The 22,844-nt window shown below is 31.3% G+C and overlaps 1 protein-coding gene across 3 annotated transcripts in view; it reads right to left on the minus strand.

Annotated features, from left to right (window-relative positions):
- ZNF407 (zinc finger protein 407) overlaps window positions 1-22,844 on the minus strand; it is a 614,546-nt gene that overhangs the window by 153,722 nt on the left and 437,980 nt on the right. For all 3 annotated transcript variants that reach the window (XM_074273803.1, XM_074273819.1, XM_074273810.1), the window contains one exon: window positions 22,409-22,587. In XM_074273803.1, the coding sequence (XP_074129904.1) occupies window positions 22,409-22,587 (179 nt within the window). The remainder of the gene's footprint in view (window positions 1-22,408; window positions 22,588-22,844) is intronic.

Genomic DNA, 22,844 nt, shown 5'->3' on the forward strand with positions numbered 1-22,844 from the left:
GCAAAAGCCTATAAGATTAAACAGAAAAAAATCAAGTATACTTTGATAAAGGAGAAATCAGGATGTGTCAAACATAATGAACTTTAAAGAACATCAGAAAAAAAAGAAATTATTATACTCTAATAGATAGTAAATGACTGAATAATGACATAGGAATTACTCCTATTACCTGACAATCAATAAAAATATATTGTATTTGTTATGTACCAAACACTGTGCTAAGTACTGGGTAAACAAATAAAAAACAAATAAAGCAATACCAGCAAGTTATTAAAGCAAAAATAGAAACTAATTAACAAATTAGACAAAAATGAAAGTAGATGACAGGCAATAGAGGCAACTCCAAGCTAATAATTAAATAAGCAGTTGAAATTTTTAAAAAAATAAGAAATGAAAAAAAATAATAATAAAAAATAAGTAAAAAAAAAAAAAAAAAAAAAAAAAAGGATAAAAAACAAACTTTGAAACAAACCATGACCACTACCCTTATGTAAGTTTTACTGCAATAAGTCAACCAACACAATAAGGAAAGGAAAATTAGACCATCAGCCAAACATTTATCTCTTCATTTATAAAACTTTTAAAAGTAAGAAGGAAGATTATGAGCAATATTATCTTATAATATGGAGAAATGGAGGGAAAAACAAATTCATATAAAGCTTAGTGAGGAACTAATTGAACCAGATGATCCAGAGGTCAGTTAAGCATGAAACCAGAAGAAAGAAAATAGATTAAAAATAGGAAAATCAATATTTCTATAAGAAATTGTTTTCTTGAATTGTACATGTTTAACCTATATCAGATTACATGCTGTCTTGGGGAGGAGGAGGAGCAAGAAAGAGAGAAAAAAATTTGGAGCACATATTTTACAACAGCGAATGCTGGAAACTATTTTTGAATATATTTAGAAAAATAAAATACTATAAAAAATTATTCTCTCCATCACTGACAATAAAAGCACACCATTTGGGCTCTACCATGAAATCTCCTGATGTGGTCCATCATGCAGTAAAAATGGAGATAAAGGAGATAGAAAATTGAATAACAGCTGAAATAGAATCAAGTTTACAAAGAAGAAGTCTGTACTAGTAGAAATAAATATGTCTGAAATTCTTGAAGGAACTTTTTCCAATACAAATCTGAGAATACCAATTACCAAATTTCAGACACTTATAATTACTGGAAAAGGGTGATTCAGAAAATATCAATAACTCCTGAATTTTACTCAGATTAGCTTTTCATTTTGTAAAAATCTTTATCAAAATAATTTCCTACAGGCTTATTTGGGGATAATCATTATTGAACAAAGTATATAATATGTATTTATTACTATGTGCCAGGCACTGTGTAAAGAATTTGGGATACAAAGATATGGCAAAAATGGTCCCTACTCATATTTTAATGAGGGAGACAACATAAAAAAAAACTAGATACATTAAAGATATATGCTGTTGCCGCTTGCTCTTAACCAACAATGTTTCTGGTAGAGGACTAGAGACCAATGGTCACTGCTGATTCCAAATCAAGGAAATTTTCCTGCTTATGATGAAGTCTTCTAGGATGAAGATGTTTGAAGCTGGAATTTTGCTGACCTCATCAGTCTGCAAAGTACTACCTAATTATTAACACAGGCAGAAGCAAGTGAATAAAGAAAGTCTAATGTCCATATCATAATATGCAACTGGAAAGATAGCCCATAAATCTAGCTATCAGTCACATACAGATATGCTTGAACACACTTTGGGGATAATCATTGAAGTGAGTGTATGGTAACAGAAAAGTAGGCTGTATTGTTTTGTGGACATTATGCCAGAATTTTAATGACTCCTAGCATTTTCCTGAAACCAAGGTCCATCTTTTAACATCAAAATTATTCTGATGATCCTGCATGGCTGTTAGCCATAGAATACAATAGTATCTTAAAACATAAAGTTTTAAGTCATTCAAAGTAACAGAAAGGGTCATCGTAGGAGAGAGTATCCTGCAATATATTACTAACCAAGACTTGTGCAGGAAAAATTGTACAATGGTTATTATCACAGAAATGTATGACTAGAAAAGGAAGTGACTTAGTCACGCAGTAAGAATAAGTGGTAGAACTGATAGATAATAAAGGGCTTCCAGTGGTACCCATCAAATATCATGAAATTTAAGAAGACAACTGTCAACGTGATGATTAGACCATCTTCAGACAAATTATGGAAGACAATGACAAGAATGAAACAAGAAATTAAGGCATGTATGAATTGTGATTTGCATCACTGGATGCAGTCTCCAAATCAATAGGATCACTTTGAAGTCATTGTATAAGATAGAATTTAAGTCAAATATAAGAGTGTAGTTTTTAATTTGAAGTCATATGATAGACAATTCTTTTATAAGGTAAAGATTGGTATATGATGTAAATAATTTCTAATTTAAAGATTTTAAAATAAAACATCTGTGCATTAGATCCTTTTTCTTTACAAGTACAAATAGGAACAAATTCAATTACTTAATGCATCAGTATTTATTGAGTATTGGTTGCCATTTTAGGTACTGTGAGAAATACCAGTCAATGAGACAATAGCATTCTGTCTTACAGGAAAGTTATAAAATTTATACAAGTGTAAAAGACTGAAACTTTGAACAGGTGCACTGGAATCAGACAACGAAGCACTTAAGGTTAATTACCTATTGGACAATACTCTATTAGCATATGCTTGGAAAAATGGCCCTTCTCACTATTCAGTGCTGGCTCAATCTTCTGGTGTATACAGATAATCATAGGAGGGATTACGGGGTGGAGTGAGACAAGCCAGAGTCACTTAGGAGGACAAAGAGAAGGGAGATTGGTGGAGATTCTGTGGCAGTTTTGTCCATCCCCTTCACTTCTCCCCCTAAAGACCAAGGACTTTTGCTTATCCTGACTACAGCTGATTGAGGCCTTCAGGGAGCTAACCCAGACTTCAAATACAAGTAGCTGTTATATAAGACAGAATGTGATTAGCGCCATGGCAGAGGCACAAAAACAGCTGTGATCATTCTGAAATGGGAGAATATAATGATAGATGGAGGTAAAGAAGACACAATCAGCAAAATGAGAAGCTTGTGCAAGGGTTTTGAAAAGCACACAGTATATCCCTTTTGAGTAATCCAATGTTATGGAAGTATAGGATTTTTAAAGATAATCAATGAGAAATATGGTTGTTATATATAGGTTAAAGTACACTAAAGAACAATAAATGTCTTGATAACAGTTTGAGAAATTGGTTCAGTTTAGGCCATGACCCCATTTGCAATTTTTTTGGCATAGATACTGGCCATTTCCTTCTCCAGCTCATTTTATGGATGAAGAAACTGAGGTAAGAAGGATTAAATGTCTTAAGCTGGGTCACATAGTCAGTAAGTGTCAGAAGTAAGATTTGGACTCATGAAGATGAGTTTTTCTGATTCCAAGCTCTGCACTCTATTCATTGTAATACCTAGCTACCCTCTGGAAAAAATCAAAATACCTCCCCCCCCCAAAAAAAAAAAAAGTTTGTATTTGGGTTTACCTCTTTAAAGGACAATTATTATTAAAAAATTCATATTAGTTGCAATTCTTTTCCTAAAGTCATTAAGGCTAGATGATCTTTAGATAATATTGTAAATCATATTAGTTTTCTTGACTTTAGATATTAAAATAAACTTCAATCTCTTTCCTGAATATAATTTGCTGTACAATATGATTTGACTACAAAAGAATTGAAATGGAAATGATTTAACTCTAAGCAAAAAAGGTTAAAAATAGTCACATAATACCTAATTCAAGGTCTTTGTCCCTAAGATGTAAATATTTAATGGTGGTGAGGAGTGTGGTAAGAAACAGAAAAATTACACATTTAATTTCTTTATGTTTTTTTTTTTCCAATTTTTGGTTAACAAACATTGTGCCTTGCTAGATAACACAAGCTCACAGCTTGAATGTTACTTCAGAAGTTATCTAATTCCCTAATCATCACTGATCTAACTTAATCGATTCCTAAATAGAAACATTCTTATTCCCTATCCTAAAAGACTCTATTTACAAATGCCTATAGGCCTTTTACTTTGCTTCTGAGAAAAAGGTACCATAATATTTATTACTTGAAATCATTCCACAAACTTTACTGAAATTTAAAAGAAACACACACATAATTAAATCTTCAACATCTTAACTCCATCTTTCTTAAATTAAATTTAAAGATTCTAGATTTCAAATAAAATCACCCGAATTTTTCTTGCAGAGACCTTCATGATGCTTAGGACTTCATGTTCACCTTATATCACTTATGAGAAGTAACATGATGTCCAAAATAATAAAGAGATGATACAAACTGAAGAATTTACCTTAGATAAAAAGATCTATTTGTCTTCCTTTCAGAATAAAATAGATTCTGCTACTAGTTTACATTAAGATTTGGAGTACCTATCATCCTACAAGTTCATCATGTCTCTATATACTGTTGAAATTATTTTCTCTTCTTATACTTTTATAGGTTATACAAGGACAAGAGAACTGCCTTTCTTCTGTGGGGTTGCTACTACCTATCCCTACTTCATTTGGTGCAAACACTTACAGACAAACTCCTTTTTGAACTGATCATTTTCTAGAGGTCATTCAGACCATAATTTCAGAGCCTAGCCACTATCCTGATGGTCCTTCTTAGGAAATTGGACCCAGTGGGAACGTTTTCTCCCTCTGCTTAGTCTATGGGTCAGCATTTTCCTTCCCTTGTACTTCTTAATTCCCTTAAGTGGCAATTATTTAAGGCACTGTTAGAGAAGGTGCAATCTACATTCATCCAATAAAACCTAAATATTAAAAAGGACAGAAAAATTCAGCATGTTACTAAGGATAAATGGGACAGCATTTAGCATTTGAAAAGTACCAAAGAACTAGTACAAGAGTAGATAAGGGAAGTGATTAAAAAAATGCTGGAGGTAAAATATAATTTAAAAGAAGTAAAAGGGAATAATATGTGTCAAATAGACAAAGCATCTTAATTACAAAAGGTTAATATCAGAGTCAGAGTTAAGGAATAGGTGAAAAATCATTCTAAGGAACTGAAAATCCATTCAATGACAGAAACCAAAAGAGAAGCTACCATTAAGATTTTTACTATGATATGAAAACAGCCACAAACTAATGTAAGTAAAATCAGCATCTACATGGAAAAGATGCAAAATTACAACATAAGGGTGCATGTTCTAAGTATTGCCAACTTACAAAGAACATGATATTAAAGCATGTGATTTTGGGGGAGGTAATTTAGAAAAAATATATATAAGTAAGGATCATTGTGGTTACACACACACACACACAATTTTAAAATTACAAATATATGAGCTCTGAAACACAAAACCCTAAAATAAATATATCCAAAAATGCAATAAATAATTAAAATTTTATGTAATCTGATGTCCAGCAGATAGAGACAACTGAATGAAAAGGGAGGGACAATAAACCAAAATGACACCAACTTCATAGCCAGCAGCTGTAGTGTAAAAGGCCAACAGGTGGTAGTATTATGTTGGCAATAATACACTTTGAGATGTGGTTCTCCTGAAATATAGTGCCCCCAGGTCTAAGGAGCATTGTTAGTTCAAGCACTCAAGAAATATAATCTTTGCATAACTATGCACTTGGTACTGTTCAAGGCAGCTGAATTCTATGAAATGAGAATTTTTACCCATGAACCTTCGATCTAAACTTCTTTTAAAAGATAATTTTCTGTCTTACATTTAGAATAATCAATTCTGTTTTTAATCTTGTAAGATATGGCATAGATTTAATTGAGAATCTAAATGTGTATATGCAAATTAAAAGTATATACAAAATAAAAGTATTTATTGTCCTTTGTTTTGTGGGGGGAAGGGGAAAAGAGTGGTGTGGGGGAGGGGAGAAATTTGATAAAATCCAGATCAATTTAAAACCTGCAGGGTAAACATGTATTCTAAACACCTGATTGCAAATCATACTTTCCTCCATAAAAATGAAACTAATTTCTATAGTTGCTATTTTTTCCGGCCCACATTTCTTCCTTTGAAAAGTTTACTTCTTCTTGGTAGATGGTGGTATTATGTCCATAGACGATAATCCAATGCAGAATGGCATGAATCCTATGTAAGACACTGTACTTGAGTCTCTTCAGATAATTGATCTATGTTAACCCATTTAGAGGATTATAACTGTTTAAAGTTAAGAAAACTCCATACAGTAGTAAATTTATTATTTCAATAACAATGCAAGATTAAGTATTTATTGAGGTATCAAAAATCTCCAAACAAAAACATAGATATAATTTTTAAAAATATATGCAATACATTAAAAAAGTAAAAGGTATGAGTATCATGAAATCAAATAAATAAGAATAATAGAGTCATTTAGTTCTTTTCTTTAAAAAAAAGGTTGGATTCTGGAGAGCAATTTGGAACTATGGAGGGACAATAAACCAAGGTTTTATAAAACTGTTATAAAAGGGTTATAAAACTGTGCATACCCTTTGAACATACTGGGTCTGTATGCCAAAGAGACCTTAAAAAAAGGCAAAAGGACCCACATATGCAAAAAATGTTTGTAATAGCTCTTTTCATAGTGGTAAGGAACTAGAAATTGGGTGTCTGCCCATCAGTTGAAGAATGGCTAAATAAATTAGGGTAAATGGATATTATGGAATATTATTGGCGTACAAGAAATGATCAGCAGGATGTTTCAGAGGCCTGGAGAGACTTATATGAACTGATGCTGTGAAGTAAGTAGAACCAAGAGAACATTATACACAGCAGTAACAAAATGATATCATGATCAACTCTGATGGACGTGGCTCTTTTCAACAATGAGGTGATTCAGGCCAATTCCAATAGACATGATGGAGAGAGCCATCTACATCTAGAGAGAGTACTGTGGGGACTGTGTGTGAACCACAACATAGTATTTTCCCCATTTTGTTGTTGTTTGCTTACTTGTTTTTTTTTTTTTTCTGACTTTTTTTCTGATCTTTCTTATGCAGAATGATAAAGGTAGAAATATGTTTAGAAGAACTGTCCATGTTTAATCTATATTGGATTACTTGCTGTCTAGAGGAGGAGGCAGGTTGGAAAGAAAAAAAAAAAAATTGGAATTCAAGGTTATGCAAAGGTGAATGTTGAAAACTCCCTTTGCATGTATTTTGAAAAATAAAGCTATTTAAAAACATTTTTAAAAAAGGTTGGAAAATATTTATTAAAATAGCAACTTCTAGCAGTAAAGACACTAAAGACAAGCGATCAGGTCAGATGTTAGGTTTATTTTCATATTTCCCAAGACAAGTATTACTCTTATTCATGTATCTCACATGTTTTTTTAAGTGAACAGTACTGGAAAAATATTGAAGTATCTTCTCTACTTAAATGAAAATTTACATAAAAGCAAAGTCCTTTAAAACCAATTAACAAAAATAACTAACATTTATATAGCAATGAATATGTGTCAGGCATGATAAATGCTTTATAATCATTATCTGATTTGATCCTCAAAACAAACCTGAAAAGTAGGTGTTATTATTTTAGAGATGAATAAACTAAGGTAAACAGAGGTGAATTGGCCTGCCCAGTGTCACAAAGCTATATAGTATATAGTGTAGCAGAGAAGAGAATAGTTTAGTATATCATAACAGAGGCCTGATTTGATCTCAGGTTTTCCAGACTCCTTGCCTAAGGTTCTATCTACTTCTGAAAGCAAACACTTATTATAAGCACTCCAGTAAGATAATAATTTATAATTATCTTAATTTATAATTTTATATTATAATTTATAATTTTCCTAAGTTATACCAATTGTGTTTGATTGTGGTTGATACAATCAATAAACATTTATTAATGGCAACCATGTACAGATCCTATACTAAGTTTTAGTAGAAACAAAAAAGTAAAAGAGTTCCTATCCTCAAGGAACTCATGCTCTAATGATCAAATTAGGCATATAAAAGATACCTACAAAGTAGACACAAAGAAACTAAAGGAGAAAATATCAGGAGTTGAAAATAGGAGTGATTCACTCCCCAACCATCAAGCGTGATGGAGGACGAGTGAAAGTATTATTCTTTAGTGAAAACAAATATGATTGATAAAATGTTCAATATAAATTTTGAATGCTATTTGTTGTAAATGGAATAGAAGGAAAGTTTTAACCTGTTAATGTAAAGCATTAGCTCTCTATAATGTGAAACATTAGCAGTCTTCATTTAGGACTAGATGGTTCAGGTGAACCCTAATTATACGATAGCAACTCTGGGCTGAAGTTAATAAAAGGTGAAATTATAAAGTTGGTGAAGTTTAAGTGATTTGATGGGAGAAAGGGAAAAGTGGGATGGGAGGGAAAAGAGGATCAAAATTGAAAGTTTTCTCGCTGATAGATGGAGAGAAGCTGGAACCACTAGTCTATTAGAAAAACATACAAAGCAGGGACAAAAGAAGAAAATGAGAATTGTGGAAAATAGAAGAGTTCATCAAGGCAGGTAACGGAAAAGCTAGTGAAACAACATGGTATCCAATTATTCAACTATGTCCAGCTCTTTGGGACTCCATGGACCACAGCATGCCAATCCTGTAGATGGGGTTTACTTGGAAAAGATACAGGAGTGGGATGTTATTTCTTTCTCCAATGGAATAAGGCACAGGCTAAGTGACTTGCCCAGGGTCATATAGCTAGTAAGTCTAAGGCTGAATTTGAATTCAGGTCTTCATTACTCAGTGAAAGCCTAGTGCTCTATCCAGAGTCACCTACCTGCCAATCAATATCCATGGATAAAACCCAGAGAAAATTGGCTGTACAGAGATTTGGTAAAAAAATAAATGTGAACAAAGGAGACCTATATATTTAAAAAGGGCCAAGAAATTGAAGCACATGTAGAAGAAGGGAGACAGAATGGTGAGCAGACTGCAAACAACACAACACAGGGAAAAATAAAAAGTTATAGCTACAAGGAAGGAGAAGAGATTATGATTTCCCTACAAGATATTGGATTTGACACTGAAATTATCTAAGCAAACACTTTATTATACAACACCAATATTGTTCAGGTGTCTAAACACAGTGTTCTCTGTGCAGCTTCTATGGAGCTTTAATTTTTTTTTAATACTAGGATACTATAGTTTATATCTGATATTATGATACAAATAACAGAGCAAATTAAAACAATGTTTGCCTATATAATTTCTTTCTTTTTAAAATGTTGATAATTAATATTTAAATCAAAATTGAGAATGTGTACTTCAGGACAAACTAAGATTCAGGTCATTTCAAGGAAGTAAAGGATTCATAATTCCAAATGCATTTTTTGTTGACTATGAATATAAGTAATGTTCCTAACTAAATATCAATGACCATACAAAAATTATGCATAAAACATGTATTTCAACTATGTCTTAAAATGTGTATTCCAAAGATATTCTATTTTCAGTTACAATGTTTAAAAAATTGTTTTGTATCTTATGTGAGATTACTGTGTTTATTAATGTAATAGGCTAATAGCTTGATATCTTCATGGTGAAGACAGTCACATACTGATCCCATCATGAATAATAAAGTACACAAATCTAGATATCAAATATCTTATTCAATGTAAAAGAAACATTAATTTTTAAAAATTCTTTTTAATCAAAGTATTGTTCATATGTTATTATAGTAGTATTATTCTTAGTTGCTGAAAGAAGGAATGTTATAGGAAAAAATAAACACACTAAGAATAATGTAACCTTTTTTCATATCAAAATCACTATTTGACTAAGGACCACAGCAAAAAAATCATATTGTAATATACATCAGTGTATAAATGGCCTTCTACAGTACTTGACATAGACTCAGGCTAGTGAGCATGGGCATTAATGGGACTCAGGAGGAATATGTTTATCCCAAATTTAACATTACACTCAATATAGGGAGGAGCAACTGGGACAGAAGCAAGCTTCCAAAGACAGACTTAACCTAAGCCTTGGACTTTTACTGGCTAATTGTGAATGGCTATGGGTATGACACAGGAGAGCTAAAACACACCTTAAGCGCATAAGATAAAAGAGGTAAGGTTCCCTCCCTTGCATATATGCACATGTTATGAGTCAAAAGAAAATCTACAGATAGACACCAAGAGCAATAAAGTAGATAATAAGCAGATGGCACCTCAGTGAAAAACTGATAGAAGTACAGTAGAAGATAAGCAGAACTCAGCATAACTGTCAATCACCAAATGGCAGAGCAACAAAAGAAATAGTTCAGAAAAGGACACAGGCAGGTTGGAGGAAAGCAGAGAATTAGCAAGAAAGAGAGGACCTCCAACAGGGTTGGTACAGTATAAATCAGAGCTACCCTATGCCCACAGATTCTCTGGGTACATATATGGCTTCACAGATACACACAGCTACGTATTTTATCTTTTCTACTGGTGGTATGGAAATGTGTGGGAGAGTTTGCTCTTGTAAATATGAAAAAATCTGACAAGTAATTTATCTTGTTTATTTAATTAAGTGCCCTTTACTTTGAATAAATGAGTACATCAGTTGGCACGGTAAAAGAAAAACTTTATTGGAGGATTTTAAGCTATGATTTTGAACAGAGAGTGATTGAGAGAATGTTTAAAAACTGAACTCATTTTCAGAAAGCCCAGGCTATTACTACATAGCATTTGCAAAAATGAAACAGAAATCTGGTTTTTTAATACAGTCATGAGAATGAAATGAAGAAAGTAGTACACACAATTATCATGACCACTTTTCTTTTTCCCGTGCTCAGAGTCCTTTACTGCTGTTCTTAGCCCTCCTTAGTATTTACCTCTTGTACAGCTAGGCACAACAAACTATCCTTGTATGTTACCAAGATTTGCTAAATCTTTTAAAGCTACATTATTAAACAACAACAAAAAAACCCCAAAGATTGGGATTCTTATTTGGTTTTTTTATAACTTAAAGTATATTTAAGGCCTGCTATGTGGAATGAAGTTTACACTTCTATTTGGACCCAGAGGTCTCAACTAGGAATAATATATAGAAGCTGGAAAAATGTTCTAACAATTAGAGATCCACTGAAGTCAGCTATCCTACACTAGAGAATAATAAAATTTCCCTTAATAGAGGCCTCTAAAAAGAAGCTAGATGATGCCTTTTCAGGTATATTGAATGAGATTTTTGATCATGTCCAGGTTGGTCTGGTTTAACTCTGAAGTACTTTCCAATTCTGAGATCAAGCTACATTCTTCTGCCTATACATGGCAAGGCATATTATACATTATTATAATACTTTTTTTTTTCTAAAAGATCTTACTTATCTGAATCTTAATTTTCTCAGCTGTAAAGTGAGAGAGGGTTATACTGGATAATCTCTTGTGTAAAAGGCTGTGTATTATACTTTTTTGTGGTATAAAAAGAACTGAAAATCAAGCGAGTACTTACTGATTAGGGATTATTAACTTAATGAAATGTGGCATATGGATGTGATAAAATAGTATTGTGTCATAAAAAACAATAAATATGAGAAATTCAGAGACACATGAGGAGTCATGTGACATAACACAAAGGATAACAGACAGAACGGGGGGGGGGGGGGGGGAATAAATAAATAATTCTGCATATGAGTCCTTATTAGAAAGAATGATACAATGAAATTGAATACTGTACAATTCTAATACCTAAGCCTGATCCTTTTGAAAAGATAAGGATATATTCTTGTCTTCATTTGTTAGAGGTGTATGTGTGGGTGTCTATTGGTATAGAATATAGCATGTTTTCAGATATGTCTGCTATGTTTCTTGGTTTTGCTGAATGTTTGATTTTTTTTTTAAATTGGGGAAAGGTTGACAGGTAGAAGTATGAATTCTATATCCAAGAGATTGGTTGAAAAAGAAAGAAAATTATATATGCTTGAACAAAGCAGCAAATAATAATAAATTTGCATAAGGGTTAACCAGTGGTCATTAATGAACTTTTCTGGCTTCCTTTGTAGAAGAAGGAAGTACAATGTAGCAGAACCTAGTTCTACCAAGGATTGGCTAACTCTTTCTTGCTTGCTTGCTTTCTTCCTTCCTTTCTTTTCAACCACCGATAAGTAACTTGGCATTTCTAAGCCTCAGGATACACAAGGATGTTAAATATCAAAATGGGATTATAAAAATGCCTAATACAATTTGTATTCAATATATCTTTAATAGCCATAACAAATGAAGAGGCCAATTTGGTAAAAGTTAATAATTCAGTGCCAGTGAAAGCTTTAAAAACCGTTGGTGAAATAAAGTTGAACATAATTATCATTATAATCTTAACTTTAAAAAAAAGGTAGCTATGGTTAAAATCAATTATATCTGCCAGGAAAATCTCTAGCTCAAACTTTTTAATCTACAGAGCAATACTCACAGACATAACTATCACAGTGTCTAAAAATTAGTTTTCTAAACTATGTTTTTGAATGAATGTTATATGACAAAACATCTGTGCTTTTGCCAAATCAGTCACCCTGCTTTGATATCAGGCTGTAACTTGAACTGTTACTCTCATGTCACTCAACAGCAGCACCTACTGGCCAATTAAAAAGAACATAAAAGGAATTACAAAGGAAAACCAACTAAACATTGCTCACTGAAAATGATTGACAAAAATTTTATTCCCAGACTCAGGGACCACTGAGAAACTGATACTGATGCTTCATTTTCAAAAATAATGATTTCATTTAAATTCCACTTTTTTTCAATATGACCAGACATCCTAAAAAGAATCACGATAAAGTCTAATTTTAATTTGCAAAACCAGGTGACAGCTGTGTAAGTCCATTAAGATACTATCCAAAAATAGAACTCCATTCCAATAAACTATTATTTAATTTTCTATAAAATGCAACATAATTAAATTAATCTACACTGCTTGCAAAAGGTTCTTGCCTTTTCCTTTACAAACAGAAAATCACTTATGCTAGGTTTTTATTTCAGGCACATACTAAAATTATGATTCTTGACAAAAGGAAAGAATGACTATCTGCCAATCAATCTGACATGCTATTGAAAGACTGGCACTAATAGCTGTGACAAGAATGAACCTGTTTGAAGCAAAGCTTTTTTAAAAAAAGAACTAGACCAGCCATCAAAAATATCATTTTATCTAGCTGGTGCCTAAGCTTACTTTGTTATAGTAAGAAAGAGCTGTTAGCTGATTTAAGTGACTACTTTATCTTGATGGATTTTTTACTCTTTTAAAATAATGCATTTAAGGGCTACACCATCCCCTTACTTAGAAAAAAAATGGCAACTATGGAAAAATGTAAACATTTGAAAGCTCAATAATTTTATTTTTTCATATTTTTACCTGACTAAAAATCAATAACTTTCTATAGTCATTCAAAGTGTATCTTTATGACAGATATTTGTTAAAATGTGATAAATTAGCAAGAACAATGTGCTCTGAGCTAGAGATTTTCAGCTTGAATCTTAGTTCTTTCACTTCAGAGTAACAGGACCTCCAATAACTCACTTAATCTTTTCGGGTCATAGTTTTCTCATCTATACAACAAGGGAGGTCTGACTAGATTACCTTAGGGTCTCTTCCTGGTCTAAATTCTAATAGACTATTAATTGGGGGCTTATTATGGTTTAATGCTACAAGTTTATCAGCAAAAATGTTTAAAATTTTACTTCCCCTTGTCCAGAATGGATAAACAAACGAAAAAAAAAATGGGGGGGGAATAATGGAGGAAAAAAAAGGTGTGTTTTGTTCTAATTAGAAAATAATTTAATAAATGTTTAGGAATTAACCTCAGTATATTGAATAAAGTGAGGGAATATATAATTAGAGTATAATCAGAATATAATCAGAGAGAAAAACATCAAAGTATTTCAAATATTACCTAAAAGTTATGATAAATTATGGAATAAACTTTCTATTATGAACTACATTTTGAATTTGTACAATTCCTTAGATTCATTAGTTCATTTTGAAAAGTTAGTTAAATTAAGATTCACATGCAAGACAGATATTATAAGTTATAAGCTCCAAATTATAACAGGTTACTTGGAGAAGGGATGATTACAAAATAAACTTCCTTCTGACTCAAAACTAGATACTAAAGTGTTAAAAAAAAAAAAAATAAGGTAGAGAACACCAATGAGTTTTTAAACCAAAGTTTAATTATCAAAATTGTCATAAGAATTCTTACAGTAAAAGCTGAATTGAACAAAATCATACTGGAGCAAATAATGCAACAGTATATATGCAGAATTTTGAATTAAAGCTTAGCTTTAAAGCATTAAGTACTTGACAACAACTATTTTGTTTTCTCCTCAAATATGGCTTCATTTAAATTGTGGTAAAAATGGATAGCCTTGGGAAATCCTGTGTGTGTGTGTGTGTGTGTGTGTGTGTGTGTGTGTGTGTGTGTGTGTGTAAATTTCTAAAATATTTAAAGTGGGCTGAATTGAATAAAATGAAACACTATATAAATGCAAAATCCTTATCATTAACTGATAAAATCATACTGTAGCCACTATAACTTCAACAATCAATTTTTCCTTAATATTTTGATAAATGTGGCTGTCAAGTAGGATAAGATCACAATTTTGTTTATTTTTTAACTATTTGAACTTTCGGGAATTAGTTCATGAATATTGCAACTGTTAGTCAAGATAAGATCTCAATTTTGTCTGATGATGAAGTAATCATAAAGTAGTTTGCCTGTATAACCTTGTTCCCTCAAGAAGTAAAGAAAGGATGGAAAAGTTCTATGAGAAAGAAAGGAAAAATACTGTACTTTAGCCAAACTATTCACAAAAGCATAGTAAAATATATTAGGAAATAAATGAATGTGACATTTAGGAAAATGTTCGAACTCGCTGATTATTGGAAAAAAAAAAAAAAAAAAAAAAAAAAGAATGACACAAAGATTCTCCTCCATCATATAGAAATAGGTACATGCTTGAGTTACAGAGGGCCTGAGTTTCAAAACAAATGATTAATTGAACTGCTTTCCCATGAATTTCAGATCTCTTTAACCAATCATAGAAATGTTGCCAACAAAACTTGTATTTCAATGGTGTTCTTTCAATTTTCTTTTAAATGTACTGAATGTCATTAAGGATTTTACAGAGCATTAAACTGCATACTAGAAAATAAATTATTTTAGGCAAGTACTGTATCTTTGAGACAGACTGGAAATAAAAGTTGAAAGTATAATAAGAATTTAAGTCTAATAATCTTAATGATAGAACAGTCAGCTATGACAAAGAGACAGACACTTCTATATTTGTGTGTGTGGATAGATAGATAGATGTTCAGCTCTTAAATATAGGTGTAATGTAATAAAGAAAACTGAGTCATAAAAATTTAAAAAATACAGGATTTGGGTTTTTTTTTTCTCCTAATTCCATTTTGCTTTTCCTCCCATTAAAAGTAATAACTCCACCAAAAATCTAACATAAAAAAACCCTCAAAGCTATATAAACAACAAAATAGGAATATTGTTCTGAATTCATTTAAATCAACAATAATATCTTCCTATTCTTTACCCAATACTTAATTATACAATTCTAAATGGACTCTCTTAGGAGGAGCAGGTAGATATTAACCTTATTTGACAATAAAGAAAGTGAGGTATTGAGAAGTTAAGTGATCCACTAAAATTCACAAAAGTGATTAATGATAGCATCTTGACAATTCAAACGTTCAGACTTCTCGTCTAATACTTTATTTTCCATTGAGTTTTCAAGGAAAAACTGGATAAGAATTTATATGATAGGTATGTTATGTTGTAAAAGGGATCCTTTTCAAGGTATGGGTTGAATAAAATAACTTCTGAAATCTCTTCCAACTCTAAGATTCTGTGATTCTATATCTCAATCATGCAGCTTCTATTGATTAAAGAAATAGGTAGGACAAAATATTTCCAGAAATGTCCAATGCAAAAACCTTTCATCTTCTTCCCAAAAGTCCTCTTCAAACATCTCTTGAAATCATGATGGCAATAAATAATTACCATAGCCTCCAAATCTAAAAAGTTCCACAAAATGTCTTGTTCCTCTTTGGAACTAAAAATGCAAAATAATCAGAGACAACTGTCCTAAAGTGTTCTTTGGGTTTTCTTGTTTATTAAATATGTTAAAAGGCAAGTACGATTTAAAAAATACTAGAAAAGCAATAACTTCAGTTGTTATTGAATTAGGAGCTAAGTTAATTTTCACAGGCTATCAAACTAGATAAAGTAGAATCCACAAAATACTTCAATTATATCTCAAAATTAAATAGATAAACATAGTTTCAAAGCACAAAAATAAATACTAAAAATACAGAAATAAAAAGTAGAAAGAATGCCAGTTAATAAATGAATGCAATTTAAATAATTTATATATCACTCACTAAGGATTTGTTTTTAACAGGAAAAGTCTTAACCAAGTCCATGTGAATGTAAATTACTCATCTACTTAAAAAAAAAAAAAAAAAAAAAAAAAAGAGTGGATCTTGGTTAACTATCCAATAATATAAACAACAGCAACATCCATAGGTAGCAGTTAGTCTTGGGGATAGTAGGATTACCAATGGTAGTAAATAAAAAAGAAACAGTTTTATGACAGTTTACTTATAAATTTTGGCATAAGGCAATTCTCTATATTGGACTTCATCCATGGACAAGAAGAGTAGTCCTAGAAAGTATTAAAAGGATCTTGTTACAACACGATCCCTTAGAATGGATCATGAAAGCAGTTTTATGGCAAAAGTATAGAATATTTAGGTAGGAGTCGTGAAATAAAATTTTATATGAAAAGCAACAAAAAAAAAGAAAAAAAAGTTTAACCAATGTGTGATGTATGAGGATAAAGAATCAAACTGTTGAACTGTTAATTATTTTAGGAAGTCTTTTGTTACGAGTGAAATACTAGGAGACTGGAAAACAACGAATCCAGTCTGAATGTTAAAAAGAAAGAGCGAAGAGGCTGAAAATTATAGACCTGTAAGTCTAACAACTATATTAGGAAATAAATTTGAGATGATACTTATGGATGAGCTTAATGATACATTTGGAAAAGTACAATTTAATAGGTGTGAGTCAGAATGGATTTACCAAAGGCAATCATGTCAGACAAATTTCATTCGTTTTTGGGTGAGATAATAATTGGTTTATATAAAAGAGAGCCAATAAGACACTGTCAGGATTTTCTGAGACTTTTGGACAGAGTTTCAAAGAATGAATTATTGTACCAACTTTTGTGATACAGGTCAGGGCATCAAACTAATAGAATAGTATGAAAGTAAGAGGCTTTGAAAAACAGAGAGCTTAGGAATCTCAAGGAAATTAGGTTATAAACTGAGTCCCACAAGGATCTATATTGGGACACTAATATTTTTTTATTAATGATTAAGACAATCTGTAAGATTAGCAAATTTGCATATGGCACTAAATGAGGGGGTGTGGTTAAGACACAAAAGATGTAGCTGTTTTACAGGGTAACTGTAATAGATTAGATAAATGGGCTCAGAGGTAGAATATGAAATTTAATGTGTCTAAGTGTAAAGTGATGCACTTGGGTAGAATTAAGAAACCAGATAAGTATAGTTTAAATGGTATTGGATTAGTTATTAAAGGAAAGAACAGGATTTGGGGGGGAGGTTGATAGGAGTAAAGCATTCCCATTCTTATTATAATGACAAGAAAAGAGAAAAAAAAAGGCTAAAATGATGACTTGTATAAAAAATAAAGAATTCTGCTGTCACTGTAAGTAAAACTAATAAGATCCTAATTCATTAAGATTTGGAATATATAGTTATGTTTTATCCTATACATATAATAATTTAATAATAAAACAATCAAAATTGTATGGAGCAATTATATAGGAATAATAAAGATAGTAAAATGCTTTACAAATAGTATCTCATGTAAATCTTATAACAATCTGCTCTGGGTAGTACTGGTACTATTACATTTCAGAAATAAAGAACCTATCATATGTGTTAGAGCATATTTGAATCCCTACTAACTTTCTAGCTGGCCATGCATAAGAAGTATTGAACAAAAATCTGTGATCAAGTATCTACTGTACCTATCTCATGCTTTAGAAAGTCTGCATTATCTCTCAAGAGAGTTAAGGGTAAAAAATCAAATAATCAGATCATAAAGCAAACTTCATTTAGACATATAGCATTTATGTGTGGGTTCATTCTTTCCTTTCCTAGTACAGATGCTGCTTTAAGACAAAATCACTTGTTTGGAGAAGCATTTGCCACTTCTCATTTTAAGGGAAAAATATACTAAAAAGAAAAAAAGTAGCAGTAATTAGCCATATCTGTATAAGTAGTAATTGTAAGAGTATGAATTTAAATTCAATTCTGACTGCAAACTCAACACTTTATTCACTACAAAAACATAACATGAGACTTAATTTCTTGAAATACATATTGGAAAATTGAAAATACTAATGATGATATATAGTCAAAACCTGCAGGAACCAAGAATATTTTCTTCATCATTCAGGAATCAAAGAATTACAACAGTAATATCTTGCAAGATCAAGCTGAGAATATCTGGATAAATTTTTCAGAATTCACCAAAAATTACTATCAAGTCTTCAACAGAATGATTATTTATGAACAAATATTATAATAATAAATCAATTAACAGCTAGACTCTATCAATTGATGTAAAGGAAAAACTTCGCTGGTGTCATCTGAATGCCCTATCAAGAACAAAGTGTTTAGCAGCAGTTACCAGCATAACCCCAACATGCCATAATTTGACTTCTTCCCTTGGCCCTTCCTTTCTTTTTGTTTTATGACAGATAACATGATCATCTTTTTTTCATCTAGCTAATACATCATACTACAAGTTTTATAAATAGGAATATTTGTCTGTATATTAATCCTAATTGGAGGTCAGTTGGCCTCTTCCGTATTAAAAAAATAAAATAAAATTCAGCAGTGATATAATTAGTAAGAAACAAATAAATAAAGCTGATTCAAAGTAATAAGGTAATCTATGAACACGTTTTCAAAAAAGAGATAATCAAGTTAAGATAAAGTTTCCAATAAAATGTATTACACTGCAGTGAAAGTACAATTACAAAGTCCTAATGAAAATATTTAATTTTATTAATATAAATTCTATGAGGATTTTATGAGGCTTTCTGTAGATCAGAGATTAAGGGAATTCAAAGTTATCTACTCCATTCTCTTATCTTCTCTGATAGTACTGCACCAAAAAAAAAAAAAAATCAGATCTTACAACATACTTCAAAGTTTTTGTAGAAAAAAAAAGAGAGAGAAATGTGAAATAGTATTAAAATAATAAATTTTCTTATTTGTCAAAAATGGAGACATTAAAGTATATCAATTGCTCAAATGAATGAAAAAATCTCACCAATAACTATTTCTCTCTTTTAAGAAGAAAAAATTAAAATGCCCTAACAAAACACAAAAAAGGGGCATGGTGCTTTAAAAAATATTTCTCATGCACATATCATTTATAATCACCAAAATACAAAAAAAAAAAAAAAAAAAAAAAAAAAAAAAAAATCAAAATTTTTTTTCTTTTTCCTTTTCATTCAGATGTTTGAAATGCATGCCTAGTCAAGTCAGGACTACAGCAGATTTTTTTTTCCCCCTGTCCTACAATAGCTGTAAACTCCATCTTCCTGCTAAGAATCAGAACCTTTTATCAACTAACTGCGTAACATGATTCACTGGATTTCAGCTCACAAAATTCCCAGCACATTAATATTGTAGATAGGAGAGAATGTGGCTAAGAGAATCCTTCAGGACTAGACATAAAACACTTCTAAGATTTTATATCACCACATGAAATTTTACAATACCACCTATCATGAAATTCATAAACCAGGAGGGTTGACACCACTAAAATATATGTGTGTATACATATATATATGTATATATATGTATGTCTATATATGTGCATATATATGTATGTACATATACACATAAATAAAAATAACAAGAATTGATTAAATTATATTGATGTATGCAAATTAAGAAGATTATCTTTATACTTCCTCAAGTATCAATGAGGGGAATATGGAATAAAAATTACAGAACCTTGGCATGAAGTTATTTTAAAACACCTCTTTTATAAGATCTACTTAACTGAACGAAGTTTTATCAAAATTTGTTTTGTTTTGTTTTGTTTTAAAAGGGGGTATTCTTGTACTACTGAGAGAAATGGGAAACAAAAGCTCCATTTTGCACTCTGGAGTAGGCTGCTTAGAGATTTCTTTTGTGAATACACTGAGGAATATTGCTGTGACACATCTGGAAAGTGTTTTAAACAAAATGTTACAGAAATACTTAGAGAAGCTACAAAGAAACTGGGATAAAATTTAGTTTTTATACAACACTTTTCATCCCAAAGATATCCCAAAGCACTTAGCCAAGTAATGAATTCTGTTTTGTCAGTACAATGAATCTGTAAGCAAAAAGCAGGTGCCCTTAGTGTGCTTAACAACAGCACACACATATTCTTGGAATCTAGAATTAGCTTTCTTTTTTCTTTGTATATTCTTTTATTTTTTCTTCTTTTCAATTTTTTTTTTCTTAAATAAGCATTTTAATTAGGCCATTTTTACCTTTAGAGAAGGAAATCCATTTAAAGTTTTCAACTTGACCACTGATGGAAGAAACAGTCAATCTTAATATTATTCCTAGAAATGTATGATGAGCCACAATATTGTGAAATTGGTACCTTCCTGACATATAACCTCCTCAATTCAGCTTATTTGGCTCTGACACCTTTTGGAGTACCTATACTTCGGGGTAGCATTCAAGGAACCCATAATGCCATCCATCCATATTAATGAAAAATCCAGAAGTATTGATGGTCAGCAGGTATTTCAACATAGCTTTATCTATGTTTATCCAATAAATCTTTAAAACTATCTAGTTCAAAAAGCTTTCAAAAATAAAGCTAGCCAATGCAGGAAATAGAAATTGTTGCTGAAATAACCAAATTGTACAGGCATATAAAAATGTTAAAAGGATATAAAAGAAGAAAAAATGTGAAAAAATACACTAATAGCATGTTATGTTATGCATTAGTGTTATTTTAAGTCACTTTATCCTTTAAAATCTATCTCCATTCAAAATAAGATGCTTGCAAAAAAGTATGTACAGCAGTTTTTCCCATTTTTTTTTTTTTGGTTATACATTCCATTACTCTAATTCCCCTAAATATAATAGTCTATTAGGGAACATGACACACATTTTAAATAGCTTGATAAAACATTCTAAGATAAGCACAGAATAGCCATTCAGAAAATATTTTCTGAATTAAAACAAAAAATGACATTAGTTATACTGATTGATTGATCTATTTTCTAGATCAACTGGCTTAGAATTATTGAAATGGTTAAACCACAAAAAATACTTATGTAGGAAGATATCAAAGGTAGCTGTGATACCTCCTACAGTCTAACTTTTAGTTTTGTCAGATAAGAATTGCAAAAGAAATTTGATACATGAATATAATATAGAATGAGAGTGCTATAAGAAAGACAAATATGAAGAATACAAGACTTGTGAAAAGATTTACATAAACAAATGTAAAATGGAGCAAAAATAGTGCAAGATACAATGACTAAAATAATGTAAATGGAATGTAGAGCAAAATAGAATAGTTAAGAAATGTTCAGAAAATTATGAAGGATAAACATAAGAACTCTTCCCTGTTTTCCTGCCCCTTGCCTTTACAGAGGTGATTAATTCACAGGTTTGGATTAATTCACAGGTTTGGAAATACCAGATTTTTTTGATCTGTTAATTGCGGAATTTTTAGTTTCTCCTTCCTTTATTAAAAAAAAAAAAAAAAAATAGTTCTTTGAATAAGAGATGGTTTTCGAGTTCAAGATGGGATGCGGAAAAGGAGGGATTCAGGACAAAATCTGGGTGATCTGGGTACAACTAAAATCTATCAACAATAATCTATTTTTAAAATAAGAATTGTGGAGGTCAGAAATAAGATATTTCATGTTTTTTGTTTATCCTTGTTGTCCAAGAGCCTTTACAGTGGCAGATAGGATTTCAAGTCAAAACAACTTTAAAATAAAGTAGAAAATTGATTTAATATACATGTGATGGATTTAGTTCACTTCTGTTTTGTATTCACACTACTGTTTACCTTAGTATTATAAAATGATTATTTTATTGTATTCTCCACCCCCACTCCCCCAACAAATGTGATTTAGGAAGACCTGGTTTCATAGTAGAATATAATAAACCTGATAAAAAGCATTTCCTGGTTCCTTCTGAAGTCTTCAAGCACATAGTATCATGGATCAATTAATAATCTATCCCTATCAGAACAAACAATAGACATTCAAAAAAAGGTATCATTCCAATTGCAATCATTTAAATAGCTCCATTTAAATCAGAAAAAAGCCCTTTAGATATAGCTTTAGTGTCTTACCAGCATGTAAGTAAGCCAAGTCAGGGTTTTCAATATCAGGGTGCTGTTCTTTCAAGTGGTTACGGAATTCCACGGGAATATTTGTTCCATAGTCACATTTGGGGCAGTTGTACATTTTGACTCCTTCATGTTTACCAGTATGCAAAATGTGCTTGCGGATATTTTCTGCACAATTTGATCTAAGTAAAAAAATAAAGACAAAACAAAAAGTCAAGCCAAAATATACACAGCTCTTGCTGGAGCCCATCTTTTTTAAACTTACTTGTACACAACTAAGGAGAACTTCATTCACTTACTTGTACTTATTCTTCCATAATACTCTACTGGTTCTAAGATCTCATGAAAAGTAGCATTCCCAACCCATGACTTTATGTACTATACAGATCTTGTGTATGTTCAACTAAGGAAGCTAGAAAAAGAAGCTTCCAATTGGGAA

Source organism: Sminthopsis crassicaudata, chromosome 1 (assembly GCF_048593235.1).
Source record: "Sminthopsis crassicaudata isolate SCR6 chromosome 1, ASM4859323v1, whole genome shotgun sequence".
In the NCBI taxonomy this organism is placed as follows: domain Eukaryota; kingdom Metazoa; phylum Chordata; class Mammalia; order Dasyuromorphia; family Dasyuridae; genus Sminthopsis; species Sminthopsis crassicaudata.